General features: G+C 37.2%; 1 protein-coding gene across 16 annotated transcripts in view; it reads right to left on the reverse strand.

Annotated features, from left to right (window-relative positions):
* The window catches only part of FAM228B (family with sequence similarity 228 member B), a 94,721-nt gene that overhangs the window by 17,865 nt on the left and 58,702 nt on the right, over nucleotides 1–18,154 (reverse strand). For all 16 annotated transcript variants that reach the window (XR_011526663.1, XR_011526662.1, XR_011526660.1 and 13 more), the window contains 2 exons: nucleotides 17,939–18,130; nucleotides 17,192–17,272 (listed from right to left, as the gene is read on the reverse strand). Coding sequence is in view for 12 of the 16 variants with exons in the window: in XM_070574315.1 (XP_070430416.1) it covers nucleotides 17,192–17,272; nucleotides 17,939–18,130 (273 nt within the window). In the remaining 4 variants the exon portion in view is untranslated. The remainder of the gene's footprint in view (nucleotides 1–17,191; nucleotides 17,273–17,938; nucleotides 18,131–18,154) is intronic.

Here is an 18,154-nt window from a genome sequence, read left to right on the forward strand (position 1 = left end):
ATTCTGGGTACAATATTGTAACAGCTACTACCCACCAAAACTGGTCCAAAATTCTATTTTTACTGCTCCAATTCAACTAAAAATCTCCTAATCTTAAATTTAATATGAGTTAACAGTTTTGTCTATGTCTGTGCTTGTTATTTCTGAATGTGTTAGCTATTTGTTCTTTAAAATCAGAAAAAGCTGAAGAAAGTTGCCACCTTACCCAGACACAGTGGTGGGAGACGCCTGAGGTCATGCCAAAAGAGTCTGGTGTATGCCTCAGCAGTGACTTTAGCAACTTAAAAGAATGGTATGGGTGGAAAAACAGCCAAGCATCTTAAATGAAAGAAGAGCAAAGCTGTGGAATAGCAGGCTTACTTGTAAATAACTGCTTTTTCTTCTTCCTGAGATTCCAAAAGATGAGGGGGTCTTGCCGAGGGTTTCAAATCACAACTACAATCATTAAAATTCACTTTCACTTTTAACCTTTAACAAGATAACATGTGTGAGGATGTTTAGAAAATAATACTAGCTTATATTTATACAGAAATTATTGTTATACATTGACTGCTATGTATATTGTCCAAAATACCATTTCAAACTGCTGTGCATTCTTAGGTGTTTAAAAGTTGCTGAACCACAATGGAGATTGGTTTATATTTACTGAGAACCTAGAATTAGCTAGGCAAAGTTTAAAGTACTCCCTATCCTCTGGGAGCTTATACTCTAATGTAAAAAGAAGCCTTAGAGATTGTGTAAATGTAACATGCTTCTCCCAAGAGAGAACCCAAAGCCTCCATTCCCCAGTCTCCCTTGCCATAAGGTGGCAGATAGGTGCCTTGGATCCCTCCAGTCTTGCCCCACTCAAGAGCTGACTGAAAGGGTCATCCTGGCCCTGTGAGGAACATCCATTTTCCTGGCATAGATTAAAGCAGAGCTGGTGTGGTTCTGAGGCAAACAGCTGGAGCGGCAGCTTCCTGATTCTGCAGCTTGTTGATCATAGCAGAAACAACACATCACTCACCAGCCAGTTCTACACTGTGATTTTGGGAGTTGTTCCTGAAACTCAGCTGTTTCTTAAGACCTTCCAGTGACTCCGTGAGCAGCACAAATCCTCAATAAATGAATTCTTTTCTAGGGTGGATTCAAGAAACCAAGAGCCCTTGTATTATCCTAACTAACATACTCAGTACACCCAGCATGCAAATGGCCACACCAACAATTAATGGAAAGGATCAGTCTGATCCTGACTTAATTAGAATGGATTTTCCTAGAGAGTGTGGATTTTGAAATATGTTTTGAGTAAAAGAAAATAAATGGGTATGGCAAACATCTAGACTAGTGTATAAAGCATTATTAATGTGAGGACAAAAGGCTTCCTGTGTTAATATATCTGAGAAGGGCTAATGCAGTGGCTCTTTTGTCTGCAGGACTTTTTTAGGCAAGGCTGTCCTGGGGAGAACCTTGAGAATGAGAGTAACTAGTAAGGGGACCTAAGAATAATGAAAAGTTTGGAAGAGAAGGGTATTACCCAATTAGACCTTCTCAACTACCCCTCCTTTTGCTCATAGCCAACTAAAAGTCTGTGCAGTACTGTCCTCAGTCAGCAAATCCAATGGCTGCTTCTCAGTTCTCTGTACTTCAAAGCATTTTGCATAGTGCCTCATCTTTCTTGTTACTCTTTCCTTTCCTGACATCTGTGGCAAATCACTGACTGCTTCTTCTGTCTCGTTTTATTTCTCCCACCTCCTAAATTTTATAGTACAACCTTTGGGCTCTGTCTTTTATTTTCTTTTTTGTAGTGTCTCTCCTCAGCCTATCTAATCTATTCTTATGATTTTACTTTCTTCCAAAGTGAATAACTCTTTATTTCTCCAGCCTCAAATACTCTTCTTTCTTGAGCTGTAGTCTCACTTTTCCAATAACCCATAATATGTCTTTACCTGGAAGGACCACTGTATATAAAACTCAGCATGAACGAAAATTAACTCATCACAACTGTCTTTCTGAATCTGCTCCTCCCGTGTTCCCTCTTCTGCTAATGGCACCCCCATCCTCCCAGTGACCTCGATTTAAATATCAGGGAATTCTCTGACCACCTCTCTCCCTACTCACCATACTAGTCATTACTTTATTAGTTCATAAAACAAACACTGACTTTGTGCCACCCAATTACTATCCTCAAGGAATTTACAGTACCTATAAAGATAGATAGATAGATAGATAGATAGATAGATAGATAGATAGATGTGATATATGTGTGTGTGTGTATATATATGAACAAAAAATATAATATATGCAATAATGGCTGACTAGGAGCTCCAAGGCAGTGACCTTCGTTTTGTTTATATACTCCCTAAAAGAATTTTGAAAAGCCACATCACCCCTTGCACATTTTAAAATTGACACCTAGAATTTTTCATTGTAAATTTAAATGTTTGTTTCCTGTTAACAGGAGATTTTTTAAATATCAACTTCATTAGGATAAAATAAAATGAGCGTTGGCCTTACTAGGAATTTAAATTTTAGGATAATAGTTGATATAAAATTTTAATCACCGTATTGAATAAAGCATGCCAAATCTGAAAGCAATCACATAAAACTGTTAGCTGAAGATTACAGTCAATGTATTTTGAAAATTTTGGCAGTCCCACAAAACATTACAGTTATATTTAAAAGAAGCCTCACTAAATTATATGGCTTCAGCTATTCCAAATTCAGAGCAGCCCAACACAGACCAAGTACTCTGATTCTAAAGCAAGTCTTTAAATTAATCAACTTATTATTAATTAAAGTAAAATAAATTATATATGACAGGGAAATACAGAAAGACCTGTGGGTTAAGTTTCTTTGTTTCATCATTAAAGAAAGTCTCTCTAAAGCCACTATTTTTATTTATCCTTTATTTGGCAACCTTGAATTTTTTACACCCAGGTTGAAAGGTATGCCTTTCTTTTTAAAAGTGGGATAATAAGTGATATGAATACAGGCTTGTTCTCAGACAGATCAATTTTTGGAAAGAGTACATATAGACTTCAGAATCTGGAAATTGAGTCCCTTAAAACTATCCATGCTTGTGTATACCTTGGAAAGTCTTTACAAGCCCTCACTATATATACCAGTTTGAAATTCACTGCTTTGAGGGAACCCACTGACTCCAAACAACTAGACATTGGATAGAATGTATCTAGTATATCTTTGAGGCATCATTAGTCTCACAAGAGATGGAGGAGGTCTTCAAGAATCAGACACACTCATAAACCTAGCAGAGGGTAGAGGTGTGGGAAGCTGGGGCCATAGTGGGGGGCAGCAGGGGCAGGCGGAACACCCCTAAGGGCAGATGCCAAAAACAGAGTTAACAGGGTAATGAGCCCTGCACCAGCTCTAAGGTGGGGACACTAAACTTGAGACTGCCACACTGAGCCTAGACCTTTGAAGCTGAAGTGGGCCCAGGTTGATGGCATCCCAGCCACCAGCAGAGGCAGAAACAGAAGCAAATCTTCTATGTAGGAAACCTCCCCCAATTTAGGCCAAGAAGACACCCAAAGATGAAGTCATGTAATTAACTCACAAAATTCACTAAGCATATGAGAAAGCAAACCATTATAATTGAGAGTCAGCAGGGAAAAACAATAGATTTAGGTTCCCCAAGGAATACAGAATTTTGAACTAACAGATATAGAATGTAGTGTAGCAATGTATAAAATGTTTAAAGAAAGAAAGGATCCAATCACCAAAATAAGAAAGCAATAAGAGCCTATCAGGATTGAATACGCATATGGATGTGGGTGGGGGTTTTAAGAAATTAAAATTTTTAATATTCAACTTACTGAAGAAACAACTAGTAAAGTAAAAAATATATCCAAAGAGACTACCTAAGGAGATGGAAAATATGGAAGACATATTAAAAGGTATTAAGATATAAGGTTTGCATATGATATATGCAAAGACTAAGATTCAGTACAAGGGCTCAGATAAGAAGCCAGTCATCCCCAAACACATTAGCCTCCAGGAGACTGGAGCAATATGAGTCACAGAAAATAATCCAGACAATCATCCAAAGAGAACATTTTCCTTACCACATTAGTTACCCCAGAACATTGGTGAGGGTGAAATAAATACTGCAGTTGCAACCTACCATATGCCATTAGCTCACTATAAAATCAATATTCTAAATATGATCATCTTCACACACAATCTGAGTTAAATCTGTTATAAGTAGATTCCTGGTTTGGGTAATTACTAGAGTTAGGCTTATGATGCTCAAAGAGAAAGATTTAAAAAATAGTCATCCTTTCAGAATTCTATCTTAAGGTTTCTTTCTGTTTTACATGACATTTACGGTGACGTTTGTGGGAAATTTTTACGAAGTAAGAAGTCAAATGATTAGAGTTCTGCTTCCATTTAGGATGTTAAAAGCTTCAAATAATGTTGCTGCCATCCTAATTACAAGAAAAGGCCAGATAATCTATAAAACCATAACTTTGAGCCCATCAGACCTCAAGGCAACCAAGTATACTAAATTCAAAAACAAGTCCCTCCAAGGAGAAAAAGGACAGATAACTGTTTCACCCTTGGTAGAGAATGGGAGAAAGAGGTGACTTCCATACAAGTAGGTAAAAAAGGAAAAAAATGGATGTTGGACTTCATTAAAATTAAAAACTTCTGGGGCCAGCCCTGTAGCCAAGTGGTTAAGTTCGTGTGCTCCGCTTCAGCAGCCCAGAGTTTCCCTGGTTCACATTCCTGGGCACGGACATGGCACTGCTCATCAGGCCATGCTGAGGTAGCATCCCACATAGCACAACCAGAAGGACCTACAACTAGAATATACAACTATGTACTGGGGGGCTTTGGGGAAAAGAAGGAAAGGGGAAAAAAAGGAAGACTGGCAACAGATGTTAGCTCAGGTGCCAATCTTTAAAAAAATAATTAAAAACTTCTGCTCTGGGGGCCAGCCCAGTGGCACAGTGGTTAAGTTTGCACATTCTGCTTTGGCAGCCCGGGGTTCGCTGGTTCGGATCCTGGGTGCAGGCCTACGCACTGCTTGTCAAGCCATGCTGTGGCAGGCATCCCACATATAAAGTAGAGGAAGATGGACACAGGTGTTAGCTCAGGGCCAGTCTTCCTCAGCAAAAAGAGGAGGATTGGTGGCAGATGTTAGCTCAGGGCTAATCTTCCTCAAAAAAAAATGAAAAAAACTTCTGCTCTGCAAAAGACACTTGTAAGAGAATGAAAAGAAAAGCCACAGACTGGGAGATAGTATTTACAAAACACATTTCTCATAAAGGACTTGTATCCAAAAAAAAACACAAAAAACAGAAAACTCTTAAAAACTCAACATTTAGAAAACAAACAAACATTTTTAAATGGGTGAAAGATCTGAACAGACATCTCACCAAACAAACTACACAGATGGCAAGTAAGCATATGAAAAGGTTCTCAACATCATATGTCCATAGGGAAATGCAAATTAAAACAACAAGATACTGCTACATGCCTAATAAAATGGCTAAAATCCAAAACACCAACACCACCAAATGCTGGTGAAGATGTGGAGCAACAGGAACTCTCATTCATTACTGGTAAGGATGCAAAATGGTGCACCCAGTTTGGAAGGTGGTTGGTAGTTTCTTACAAAGTTAAACATAGTTTTACCATACAATCCAGCAATTGCATTCCTTGGTATTTACCCAGATGGGTTGAAAACATGTCCACACAAAAACCTGCACATGGATGTTTATAGCAGCTTTATTCATAACTGCCGAAAGTTGGAAGCAACCAAGATGCCGTCAATAGATAAATGGATGAATAAACTGTGATACAATCAATGATAGGAAATTATTCAGCAATTTAAAAAAGAGCTATCCAAGTGACAAAAAAGGCCTAGAGGAACCTTAAATGCACATTACTAAGTGAAAGAAGCCAGTCTGAAAAAGTATTGTAAGCATAATGTACTGTATGATTCTAACTCATTAGGATAGTAAAAAGATCAGCGGTTGCCAGGGGTTTGTGGAGAGGGAGGGATGAATAGGTGAAATGCAGGGGATTTTTAGGTCAGTGAAACTATTCTGTATGGTACTGCAATGGTGGATACATGACATTTTGCATTTGTCAAAATCCACAGAACTGTACAACGCAAACAGTGAACTCTACTGTAAACTATAGACTTTAGTTATTAATAATGATCAATATTGGTTCATAATTGTAACAAATGTACCACACTAATACAAGATGTTAATAATAGGGGAAACTGGCCAGGGGGGAGTAAGGAGGAGGAGATATATAGAAACTGTACTTTCTGCTTAATTTTTTCTGTAAAAACCTAAAACTGCTCTAAAAAATAAAGCCTATTAATTAAAAACAAAAGATATCAGCCAAAATTTTAATGACTCCTTAAAGGCCAAGTGTCGGCTAGCATGTCACTTTGGAATAGCTGGGGAGCCCTCATACAAGAAGTGTTTCCACTCAAGTGCAAGCTCTTCTCCATGGGCCTGCACTAGGAACTAACAAGAAAGATTAGGCACAGGGCAGAAAATCTGAGACAGCCCCCATCTGTGGCAAAGATAAACAAGTGCAGTGTCCTACCCACTTCCCTGGACCCTGCCCACCTACAAAGCAAAAGCCTAAGCTGCTGGGGGAAGGGAAGCAAACTCTTTTTCCCATAGGACAATACACAAAGATCTACTGCTTCTGAGAGAGGAGTAAAAGCAAAACCTGTCTGCCTCTGGAGGAGGGGTGGGAAATCCTCCTACACCCAGGACAGAGGCAAGGATCCACTGCTACTAGGATAGGGATAAAAGCAGAAGTCCTCTGTCCCAGGGGAAGGGGCAAGAAACTACCCTGGGTCTAGAATCTTATACCTAAACCAAGCAGAGTTCTGCTACTATTGAAGAAGGACAGGAAACTACCATCTAGGAACAACCACAGATACAAGATAGAGTTTGGCTGCCCCAGGCAGAAGAGAAAGGAACTCTAAGGAAGCCCTGCTCCTGAGGCCCAAGCACATAGAGCTTGCCTAAAACTGAAGCTGGAAAGGAAAGCAGAGAACATTCCTCTGCCCATGCTGTAAGCCTAGCAACAAGCAACAGCAGTATACTTTTGGTGATGAAGCAAGAGCACAGAGAGAGCCCCCTTCACCTCTGTGATGCAGGCTTGCAGGAATAGCCAAAAAGAGGGGAAGGAGGACCACTTGAGAAAACCCCTCTGGGCACCCGAGACCCCCCCCATAAACACAGGGTAACAGCAGCCCACCACTAGAGGCATTTGAAGCCTGTGGTGCACTGAAGGTAACAATAACAATAATAAGACCTAAGCCCAGCTCAGCTTCCAACTAGATAAGCCCAATTCTCCACACTAATGCAAGACAGAAGAAGAGGCATATCCATTTCTAGACATAAATACTCAGTCTATACTGTTCTTTTACCTCTAATGCCTGGCATTCAGTCAGAAATCACAAGACATGCCCAAAAAAGCAAGACAAAATAACCTCAAATATCTGACATTTAATCAAAAATTATAAGACATGCAAAAAAAAAAAGTAAGACAAAATAACCCATTGTCAAGAGATAAAGCAAACAACAGAACCAGATTCAGAAATGACCCTAATGTTGGAGTTATCAGATAGGGAATTTAAAATAACTATGAGAAATATGTTAAAGAATCTACTGGAAAGGTGAACAACATGTATGAACAGCAGGAGAACTTCAGGAGAAATGAAAACTATGTGGAAAAAAAATCAAATGGAAATGCTAAAAATAAAAATCTCATCAGAGATGAAAAATTCCTCTGATGGGTTCTTCAGTATGGGACAGAGCCAAGGAAAGATTCATTTGATGCACTGATAAATAGATGGAACACAGCTGAGGAAAGAGTCAGTCAACTAAAGATAGGTCAGTAGAAATTGTCCAGCTGAAATACAAGTAGAAAAAAACTTCTTTCAAAAAGAACAGAGTATTGAAGAGCTACAGAAGTATGGAACAATACAAATGATCTAACATACATATAATTTGTGTCTCAGAAGAAAAAAAAACAGAAAGAATGGGGCATAAGAAATATTTGAAGTGATAACGCCATAGAATTTCCCCCAAAATAATGAAAGACATCAAACCACAGGTACAAGAATCTCTGAGAACCCTAAGTAGAATAAACAGAAAGAAATGGGGAGGGGGGGGGACCTATCTAGACACATCATAGTCTAGCTAATGAAAACCAAAGAGAAAGAGAAAATCTTGAAAGCACCCAAGAAAAAAGAAACATTACATATAGATGAACAAAGTCAAGAATTATAGATTTCTCTTTGAAAAATGAAATTTTAAAAAAATAATAACTATGACAAAATTAATATCACTGTCTCAAGAAAAAAGTCTTCAAGTTCCAAGAGGTTTCATAATTTCTATTATATTAACCATTACCTGCTCCTTTTACAAAATTCACTTTCTATGTAGACTGTCGGCAGTTTAAGCCACTCATTTGGAGTCATAAAGTGCCTTGAAGTAGAAATTCTTGGGAATCTGGAATACAGTTTGGCCTTCTCAACCTCTTTAAATTCTTTCATTGTATATATTTTGCCTGTAGGAAGATTAGTAACCTAAATTAGCACTCTTAAATGCAACTCTCATTGCTCTAGGATTATGAAATCATATAACAGTGAGGAACTAAGTACCAGTCTCACACTGAAGAAGAGTTCTCTTTTCGTCATCTTTGTCATATTGTGCCTTTTTCAAAGGATCACGCAATGGTGGGATGGTAACCTACAAGAAAAGCAGTTCTTTGAGAACTCCGTTGCAGGTCTTTTCTGTCTATCTTAAGCATCCATGTATGACTGTTAGCCAGAGAAATAAGAATACAGTGTCTACAAACTAACGGCAGTCTAACCACCATATATATTTAACACATTACAAAGAAATGGAGGCACTCCAACACATCTCTTAGCACGGCCCTCCAGCCTTGTTTAGCTCTTGTTTTAATAACCTTATCAGATCATTGTGTATATTCTTAGATACTATACTCAAATTTGTTAAGCAGTAGTTTCTTAAAGGTTAGTTATGATGTGGAATCTGAAACCATATCAATAAATTATTCAGGGGGTGACATCAGCAAAATGGCGGACTGAGCTGACCCAGGACTCTCTCGCCTCCAAACTACAACCCAAACCCAGAACAACTGAATTTCAGCCAATAACTCTAATAATAACAGAGATCGTCAGAGACCCACAGCAGCAAAATGACAGAGGGTGGAGAGGCTGGAGCCGCCCTCGGAGGAGCTGGAAAAGGGTAAGAGAGAACTTTGCTCCATCCCATAGAGACTGGGATGTCTCCCGGGGGTGAGGGAAGGAGCGGGGGAGGGGTCATGCATCCGTGGGATCGTCCAGGACTCCCAATGCCCATGCAGCAGAAACCCTCTAACGGGGGAAAGCTTTCGTGTTGGGGGACCCCATCAAGCCAGGGCCCCGGGAAACCAGAGAGCGAGAGCTGATCGGAATCCAGGTCAGCATGCGAGAGAAAGTGCCCCTCCTCCCCCAACCGGCACTGCATGCCGCCATCGCAGCTGAAGGTGGAGGGCTCAGAACGCGTGCCTCTCAACCCCCTTCTAGTGGCAACAGGCTGTAACTGCAACCGAATAATTCTATCATATGCAAAAACCGCTCCTCTACCATACAGCAATTTATAAAAGCTCCAGACCAGAAGGAAAACAATAAAAACACAGAATTAAGTCCTGAGCACTTGGAAATAGGTAAACTAAGTGAAAATGAGTTCAGAGTAGTTATCATCAAAAAACTCAATGAAGTAAAGGGAAATATAGAGAAACAAGTCAACAAGTTCTGTAGTTACTTCACAAAAGAGATAGAAACTATAAAGAAAAATCAATCAGAAATATTAGAGATGAAAAATACAATGAATCAGATAAAACAGAAAACGGACTCCCTGAATGCATGTGTAGACACCACAGAGGAGAAAATTAGCATAATCGAAGACAGACGGGCTGAATGGCTCCAGACAGAGGAAGAAACAGAACTAAGAATTAAAAAAAATGAAAAGAATCTCCGAGAAATAGCAGATTCAATGAGGAAATCCAATTTAAGAATTATCAGAATTCCGGAGGGCATGGAAAAGGAAAATGGAGCAGAAAGTGTGCTTAACGAAATTATAGAAGAGAACTTCCCAAATCTAGGGATTGAGGGAGAAATGTGTATGGAGGCAGCTTTCAGATCTCCTAGATTTGTCAATGTAAAAAGACCTACTGCAAGGCATATAGTAGTAAAAATGACAAAAATGAAAGACAAAGAAAGAATACTCAGGGCAGCAAGACAGAAGAAAATAACCTACAAAGGAACTCCTATCAGACTTTCAGCGGATTTCTCTACAGAAACCTTACAAGCTAGGAGAGAATGGAATGACATATTCAAAACTTTAAAAGATAAAAATCTTCAGCCAAGAATACTCTATCCAGCAAAAATATCCTTCAGATATGAGGGAGAAATTAAATCTTTTCCAGACAAACAAAAGTTAAGGGAATTTGTAACCAAAAGTACTCCACTACAAGAAATCCTCAAGAAGGCTCTCATACCTGAAAAAAGAAAAAAAGGGAGAAAGGGGTCACAAACTACAGAGTAGGGAGACAGATAGAACCAGAATAGGATAGCAAATATTCAACCATAGCATTAGGATAAAGGGAAGGAAACTACCAAAGCAAAGACAATCTTATCACTCTAACCACAAACTCATAACACGAGTTGGAATAAGAGATGAAAATCATAATTTAGGAGGGGAAGAGGAAAGGGACTAAATCAGTCTAGGCCAAGTAAGTAAGAGACCAACAGAAAATGGACTATATTATACACGAGATTCTAAATACAAACTTCAGGGTAGCCACTAAACTAAAAAACAAAACAGAGACACAAAACATAAATAAGGAAAAATCTAAGAAACCCAGCATAAGGAATTGCAGAAGTCAATGGGTAGGCTAAACACACACAGGATGAGAAACAAAGGAAATGCAGGAAAACCGGATAACGAGCCACAGAATGACAGCATTAAGCCCTCATGCATCAATAATCACCCTCAATGTAAACGGATTGAACTCTCCAATAAAAAGACACAGAGTGGCAAAATGGATTAAATAACAAGATCCAACAATTTGTTGCCTCCAGGAAACACACCTCAGCCCCAAGGACAAACACAGGCTCAGAGTGAAAGGGTGGAAGACAATACTTCAAGCTAATAGCAAACAAAAGAAAGCAGGTGTCACAATACTTATATCAGACAAAACGGATTTCAAAATAAGGCAGGTAAAGAGAGACACAGAGGGACAATATATAATGATCAAACTGACACTTTATCAAGAAATAACGCATATAAATATCTATGCACCCAACACAGGAGCACCAAAGTTCATAAAGCAACTATCAACAGACCTAAAGGAAGATGTTAAAGACAACACAATAATAGTAGGGGACCTCAACACCCCATTCACGTCAATGGACAGATCACCCAGACAGAAAATCAACAAGGAAATAGTGGAACTAAATGAAAAGCTAAAACAATTGGACTTAATAGACATATATAGAACACTTCATCCAAAAACAGCAGAATACACATTCTTCGCAAGTGCACATGGAACATTCTCAAGGATAGACCATATGTTGGGAAACAAGGCAAGCCTCTACAAATTTTAAAAAATTTAAATAATAACAAGCATCTTCTCCGATCATAATGCTATAAGGCTAGAAATTAATTACAAGAAAAAAGCTGAGAAAGGCACAAGGATGTGGAGACTAAACAATATGCTATTGAACAAGCAATGGATCATTGAAGAAATTAAAGAAGAAATAAAAAAATACCTGGAGACAAATGAAAATGATAACATGCCATACCAACTCATATGGGATACAACAAAAGCTGTATTAAGAGGAAAATTTATTGCAATACAGACACATCTTAACAAACAAGAAAAATCCCAAATAAGCAATCTTAAACTACACCTAACTGAATTAGAGAAAGAAGAACAAAGCCCAAAGTCAGCAGACAGAGAGAAATAATAAAAATCAGAGCAGAAATAAATGCTATTGAAACGAAAAAGGCAGTAGAAAGGATCAATGAAACAAAGAGCTGGTTCTTTGAGAAGATAAATAAAATTGACAAACCCCTAGCCAGACTTACAAAGAAAAAAAGGGAGAAAGCTCAAATAAACAAAATCAGAAATGAAAGAGAAGAAATAATAATAGACTCTGCAGAAGTACAACGGAATATAAGAGAATACTACGAAAAACTATATGCCAACATAATGGATAACCTAGAGGAAATGGATACATTCTTGGACTCCTACAATCTCCCAAAGCTCACTCAAGAAGGAGCAGACAATTTGATAAGCCCAATCACAAGGAAAGAGATTGAAATAGCAATCAAAAACATCACAAAGAATAAAACCCCAGGACCAGATGGCTTTCCTGGGGAATTCTACCAAACTTTCAGAGAGGATTTAATACCTCTCCTTTTCAAGCTATTCCAAAAAATTAGGGAGGATGGAACACTTCCTAATACATTCTACGAGGCCAACATCACGCTGATACCTAAGCCTGACAAGGACAGCACGAAAAAAGAGAACTACAGGCCAATATCACTGATGAACATAGATGCAAAAATTCTAAACAAAATTTTGGCAACCAGAATTCGCAATTCATCAAAAGGATCATACATCATGATCAAGTGGGATTCATACCAGGGATACAGGGATGGTTCAACATCCGCAAATCAATCAATGTGATACACCACATCAACAAACTGAGGAATAAAAACCACATGATCATCTCAATAGATGCAGAGAAAGCATTTGACAAGATCCAACAGCCATTTATGATAAAAACTCTAACAAAATGGACACAGAAGGGAACTACCTCAACACAATAAAGGCCATATATGACAAACCCACAGCCAACATCATATTCAATGGGCAAAAACTGAGTGCCATCCCCCTGAGAACAGGAACGAGACAAGGATGCCCTCTATCACCACTCTTATTTAACATAGTACTGGAGGTCCTGGCCAGAGCAATCAGGCAAGAAAAAGGAATAAAAGGAATCCAAATAGGGAAGGAAGAAGTGAAACTCTCGCTGTTTGCAGACGACATGATCTTATATATAGAAAACCCCAAAGAATCCATTGGAAAACTTTTAGAAGTAATCAACAACTACAGCAAAGTTGCAGGGTATAAAATCAATTTGCATAAATCAGTAGCATTTCTATATTCTAATAACGAACTAACAGAAAAATAACTCAAGAACACAATGCCATTCACAATCGCTACAAAAAGAATAAAATATCACAGGGTGAATTTAACTAAGGAAGTGAAAGACCTATACAATCAAAATCACAAGGCCTTTCTGAAAGAAATGGATGATGACATAAAGAGATGGAAAGACATTCCATGTACATGGATTAGAAGAATAAACATAGTTAAAATGTCCATTGTACCTAAAGCAATCTACAGATACAATGCTATCTCAATCAGATTCCCAATGACATTCTTTACAGAATTAGAACAAAGAATCCTAAAATTCATATGGGGCAACAAAAGACCCTGAATTGCTAAAGCAATCCTGAGAAAAAAAGAACAAAATGAGAGGCATCACAATCCCTGACTTCAAAACATACTACAAAGCTACAGTAATCAAAACAGCATGGTACTGGTACAAAAACAGGTGCACAGATCAATGGAACAGAATTGAAAGCCCAGAAATAAAACCACACATCTATGGACAGCTTATCTTCGACAAAGGAGCTGAGGGCATATAATGGAGAAAAGAAAGTCTTTTCAACAAATGGTGCTGGGAAAACTGGAAAGCCACATGTAAAAGAATGAAAATTGACCATTCTTTCTCACCATTCATCAAAATAAACTCAAACTGGATCAAAGACCTAAAGGTGAGACCTGAAACCATAAGGCTTCTAGAAGAAAATGGAGGCAGTACACTCTTTGACATCAGTATTCAAAGGATCTTTTCGGACACCATGTCTTCTCAGAGAAGGGAAACAATAGAAAGAATAAAGAAATGGGATTTCATCAGACTAAAAAGCTTCTTCCAGGCAAATGAAAACAGGACTGAAACAAAAAAACAAGCCACTAACTGGGAAAAAATATTTGCAAGTCATACATCTGACAAAGGCCTAATATCCATAATATATAAAGAACTCACACAACTCAACAACAAAAAATCAAACAACCCGATCAAAAAATGGGGTGGAGACACAAACAGATATTTCTCCAAAGAAGATATATGGATGGCCAATAGGCACATGAAAAGATGTTCATCATTGCTGATCATCAGGGAAATGCAAATCAAAACTACACTAAGATATCACCTTACACCCATTAGAATGACAAAAATATCTAAAAGTAATAGTAACAAATGTTGGAGAGGTTGTGGAGAAAAAGGAACCCTCATACGCTGCTGGTGGGAATGCAAACTGGTGCAGCCACTATGGAAAACAGTATGGAGATTCCTCAAAAAATTAAAAATAGAACTACCATACGACCCAGCTATCCCACTACTGGGTATCTATCCAAAGAGCTTGAAGTCAGCAATTCCAAAAGTCCTATGCACCCCAATGTTTATTGCAGCATTATTTACAATAGCCAAGACGTGGAAGCAACCTAAGTGCCCATCAACAGATGACTGGATAAAGAAGATGTGGTATATATATACAATGGAATACTACTCAGCCATAAAAAAGAACAAAATCGTCCCATTTGCAACATGGATGGACCTTGAGGGAATTATGTTAAGTGAAATAAGCCAGACAGAGAACGACAATCTCTGTATGACTCCACTCATATGAGGAATTTAAAAATGTAGACAAAGAGAACAGATTAGTGGCTACCAGGGGAAAGATGGGGTGGGGGGTGGGCACAAAGGGTGAAGGGGTGCACCTACAACATGACTGACAATAATGTACAACTGAAATTACGCAAGATTGTAACCTATCACTAACTCAATAAAAATTTAAAAAATAAATAAATAAATAATTCAAACTCTGCTATGTTAAAATCCATTGGTCTATCCTGAACTTTGAATGGATCTCTTATCCATGTCATGAATTGGTTGTTTGGAAAAAATTGGATCACTGAGTTACGTGAGATCTTCCAAATGTTAATACATTTTATTATACAACAATCACATTCATTAATATCATTACTAATCTCATCAGTAAAGTCTTTGTGTATTAGGATACTGTCACATTCATGATGGTGAATATGATTTTTCCAAAATTAGAATTCTTTGCTTAAAAGCTCACATTTTTATCATTGGTAACAAATATTATCAGTTGTTTTTCTTGAAGTAACAGACTCACTTCATTAATTTTCCAGAAAATGTCTGCCAAATACCCAAGACTTAACCATAGTTTGTCAGTCATTCTTTCCATTAAAAATAGTGTTCCATGAAAAAAAATCAACCAATTCAAACAATTGTACTGTATTTCAGTATGCAGAAGTGTTCTTTCCATACTACCCATTTCATCATACAGAATATTAAAAAGATGTATACTCAAAAAGCAAGATTTAATAAAATTAATAATTTTTACTGTTTGATCAAGGACATTCTGAAGTGAAACTGGAATTTTTTTTTTTACTATGAGTGCATGCCAATGAAAATATGACCATCATTACAATTTGGTGACACTGACTTAAGTTGTTCTATGGCACCGGCAGTTTTACCTACCATTGCTTTTGCACCATCAAAGCAAATGTTGACACAATAAAAAAGGAAAATAATATTTGGCACTATTATGAAAAGCTTTGGCCTAATGGACCCCCTAAAAGGGGTTCGGGGCTCTCAAAGGTCTATTCACCTCACTTTGAGAACTGCTGCTATAATTTCCAAGTGCTCAACTTAGCTTAGAGGTCACCTGTCAGCTTAGAAAGGCAGCATGGTAAAAGAACAGAATGGAATTTCAGTATCAAAAAGATCTGGTTTCAAATCCCAATTCTGCCTCTTACTAGCTATAGTACTAGTTAGTATATCTAAGGCTCTGACTCTAAACTCTCAGTTTAACTCTCACCTATAAAAATAGGGAAAATAGCACGTACACACACCCCAATTTGGCAAAAAAAATGGACCTGCTTTGCCTGCAAATGCCAGCAGTTTAAAATGTCAATGACTCAAGGTTGGTCTATGACTCAGGGATATTATTTTGTTTAATAATATCTACTATTAGCAAATGTGTGGAAAAATGGATGCTGGTGGGGGCGCAAATTTATACAACCATTCTTGAGGACAATTTGGCTATATGAATCGAAATCATGCATAGCCTTTAACTTAGCAATTCGACTTCTAGCAACTTACCCTAAGGAAAAAGTTAATAAATAGTTACAGGAATGTTCATCATAATGTCATTTATAACAGCAATAGGTCAAAAACAACCTAGATATTCAAAATAGGGAATATGTAAAAGATAATGATGTTACAGCAAGATACTACATATGATCAGAAACACATCTCTGCTCTGCTATTTACAGTTGTGTGACGTTGAACAAGTAACTTAACCTATCTGTGCCTCACCTGCCTCATCTGTAAATTACCTCACATGGTAGCAGTGAAGATGAAATAAAATGAAAAGAAGAAGTCCTAATGTTGGGTTAAGCCCTCAGTGCAAGTTAACTGCTATTAATAATAGAATACCATGCAATGATTAAAATGATGTATTTAAACTTATTGACCAAAGAAAGAAGCAAATCATAAACTATTGAGAGGGAAAAAAGCAGAATATAAAACCTAATGTAGAGTGTAATCCCATTCCTGTAAAATAAAAATGTGCATATACACCTACATATAGAAAAAAAGTTTTGAAGGAGAAACAAGAATGTTAATGAGTTCATTCTGGATAATGGAATTGTGAGTGTTTCTTTTATTCTTTACTTAAAATTCATTTTCTCATTTATCATGAAAATGTATTACTTCTGTAACAAATTAGAAGTCTATGAAATTTTTAAATGTTACCTATTACCCAGTTATTACACAGTATTTGCAAATTTTACAGAGATTTAATTTAGATTAGACTTTGGCTTTTTTGTTCCTTTCTAAGATATGGAGATGGGAAACTATTCTTAAGATGTTACTGCATTCTTAGGGAATCACTAAAGGACAACTTATATATTAGGGCTCCTCAAAAAAACCAACCACATAATACCAAAGTTAAATAAAAATCTATCCTACCTTCAGAAAATTTGGGTCCTCTTTTCTTGTATAAAAAGGATCATACTCTTTTGGATCATAATGCTCTATAAATGCATTTCCCTATAGGAAGGAAATAAAACCACATATAAGAACAAGAGGTACACAATTAATTTTGAACATAACAGAACTCAAGAGTCAAGCACATAGTTCCATTCTTGTGCTTTGAAATGGCATCACTGACAAAGGCAAAAGGGAAGGGAAGACCAAATTTATTTGAAGTTAAATTTAATGTATTCAAGTAATAAATATTATAGTGATACAAGAAATTTACTTAAAATTTGCAAGATTTTAATAAAGAATGTTAGAACACTAAAAGATTTGTGAATTTGTTTTTAAACGCTTACTAATCGAACATCTTAGATCTCTTTAAAATGCTAGAACAGACATATTTTATAGCTTTGTAAATAGAGTTCCAGAACAACAAAAAAATATATATATATATCCTGAACCTAAAGTCCAAAATTTCTTAATAGGTATATAAAATGAATAATTACATGGGAAAAACAAAGAAAAATTATTCTAATGTACACACCTAAATCCCGACCTAATCCTCCTCCTCCACCCTCTCCACACACCCTGGATTTAAGAATAGTATATGCTATAACAGAGTACAGCTTACACATATATAGAGTGGGGAGGGGCAGGCTGTTTGGATGATCATAAATAAACAAAGATAACTATAGTTTTTAAACCAACTGAAAACAGTTTCAAATGATCTCTTAGTACCTTTTTATTTACATGTTTTAAAAAACCATCTAATTCCTCTTGTCTCCTTTTCTTAATCTTCTTATGTGAACAAACTTTTTCTATAATTTTCTTCTGGAGAGGATCTGCCACATGGTCAACCCATCTTTTATATAATATCTCTTTTCTTCTTGCATTTAAGAAGTTATGATGTTGTAAATACTTATCTAGTTCCTAGTAAACAATGATAGAAAAGAC

The sequence above is a fragment of the Equus przewalskii genome, chromosome 14 (assembly GCF_037783145.1).
Source record: "Equus przewalskii isolate Varuska chromosome 14, EquPr2, whole genome shotgun sequence".
NCBI lineage: Eukaryota > Metazoa > Chordata > Mammalia > Perissodactyla > Equidae > Equus > Equus przewalskii.